This window comes from Microtus ochrogaster, linkage group LG2, assembly GCF_000317375.1.
Source record: "Microtus ochrogaster isolate Prairie Vole_2 linkage group LG2, MicOch1.0, whole genome shotgun sequence".
NCBI lineage: Eukaryota > Metazoa > Chordata > Mammalia > Rodentia > Cricetidae > Microtus > Microtus ochrogaster.
This window is the reverse complement of record NC_022028.1, coordinates 45,335,501-45,335,906: the sequence shown is the minus strand read 5'-3', so window position 1 is coordinate 45,335,906 and position 406 is coordinate 45,335,501. Positions and strand designations below refer to the sequence as shown.

General features: G+C 53.0%; 1 protein-coding gene across 1 annotated transcript in view; it reads right to left on the bottom strand.

Annotated features, from left to right (window-relative positions):
* Bcr (BCR, RhoGEF and GTPase activating protein) overlaps nt 1-406 on the bottom strand; it is a 118,746-nt gene that overhangs the window by 23,119 nt on the left and 95,221 nt on the right. Inside the window, exon 15 of the mRNA XM_013351189.2 lies at nt 23-127. Within this exon, the coding sequence (XP_013206643.2) occupies nt 23-127 (105 nt within the window). The remainder of the gene's footprint in view (nt 1-22; nt 128-406) is intronic.

Below are 406 nucleotides of genomic sequence, written 5' to 3'. Positions count from 1 at the left end.
GAGCCCAGGATCCCAGCCTTACCCTCTTTGTTGATGGTCAGTGGAATGTGATGAACAGTCTGAAGTTTCACACACGAGTTGGTCAGCATTTGCAGCTCCACCGACGTCAGAGAGAAACTTTTGAAACCTGAAGGGGCAGAGCAGGCACGGGGACAAGTCAGTCCGTACTGGCCCTCTCAAGTGACCCTCTTGACACACGGAGGCAGGAAGGTCACTTGCTGACTCCCAGGTGAAATGCGGGGATAGCACAGGGTAATGCAAAGCCCTGAAGAGCCCATGCCCATGGGCCCCTGAGAGGATCGGCAATGCTGCTGCTGATAACTCATGTTCACACGTGTTGTCCTGCTGATAACTCATGTTCACACGTGTTGTCCTGCTGATAACTCATGTTCACACGTGTTGTCCT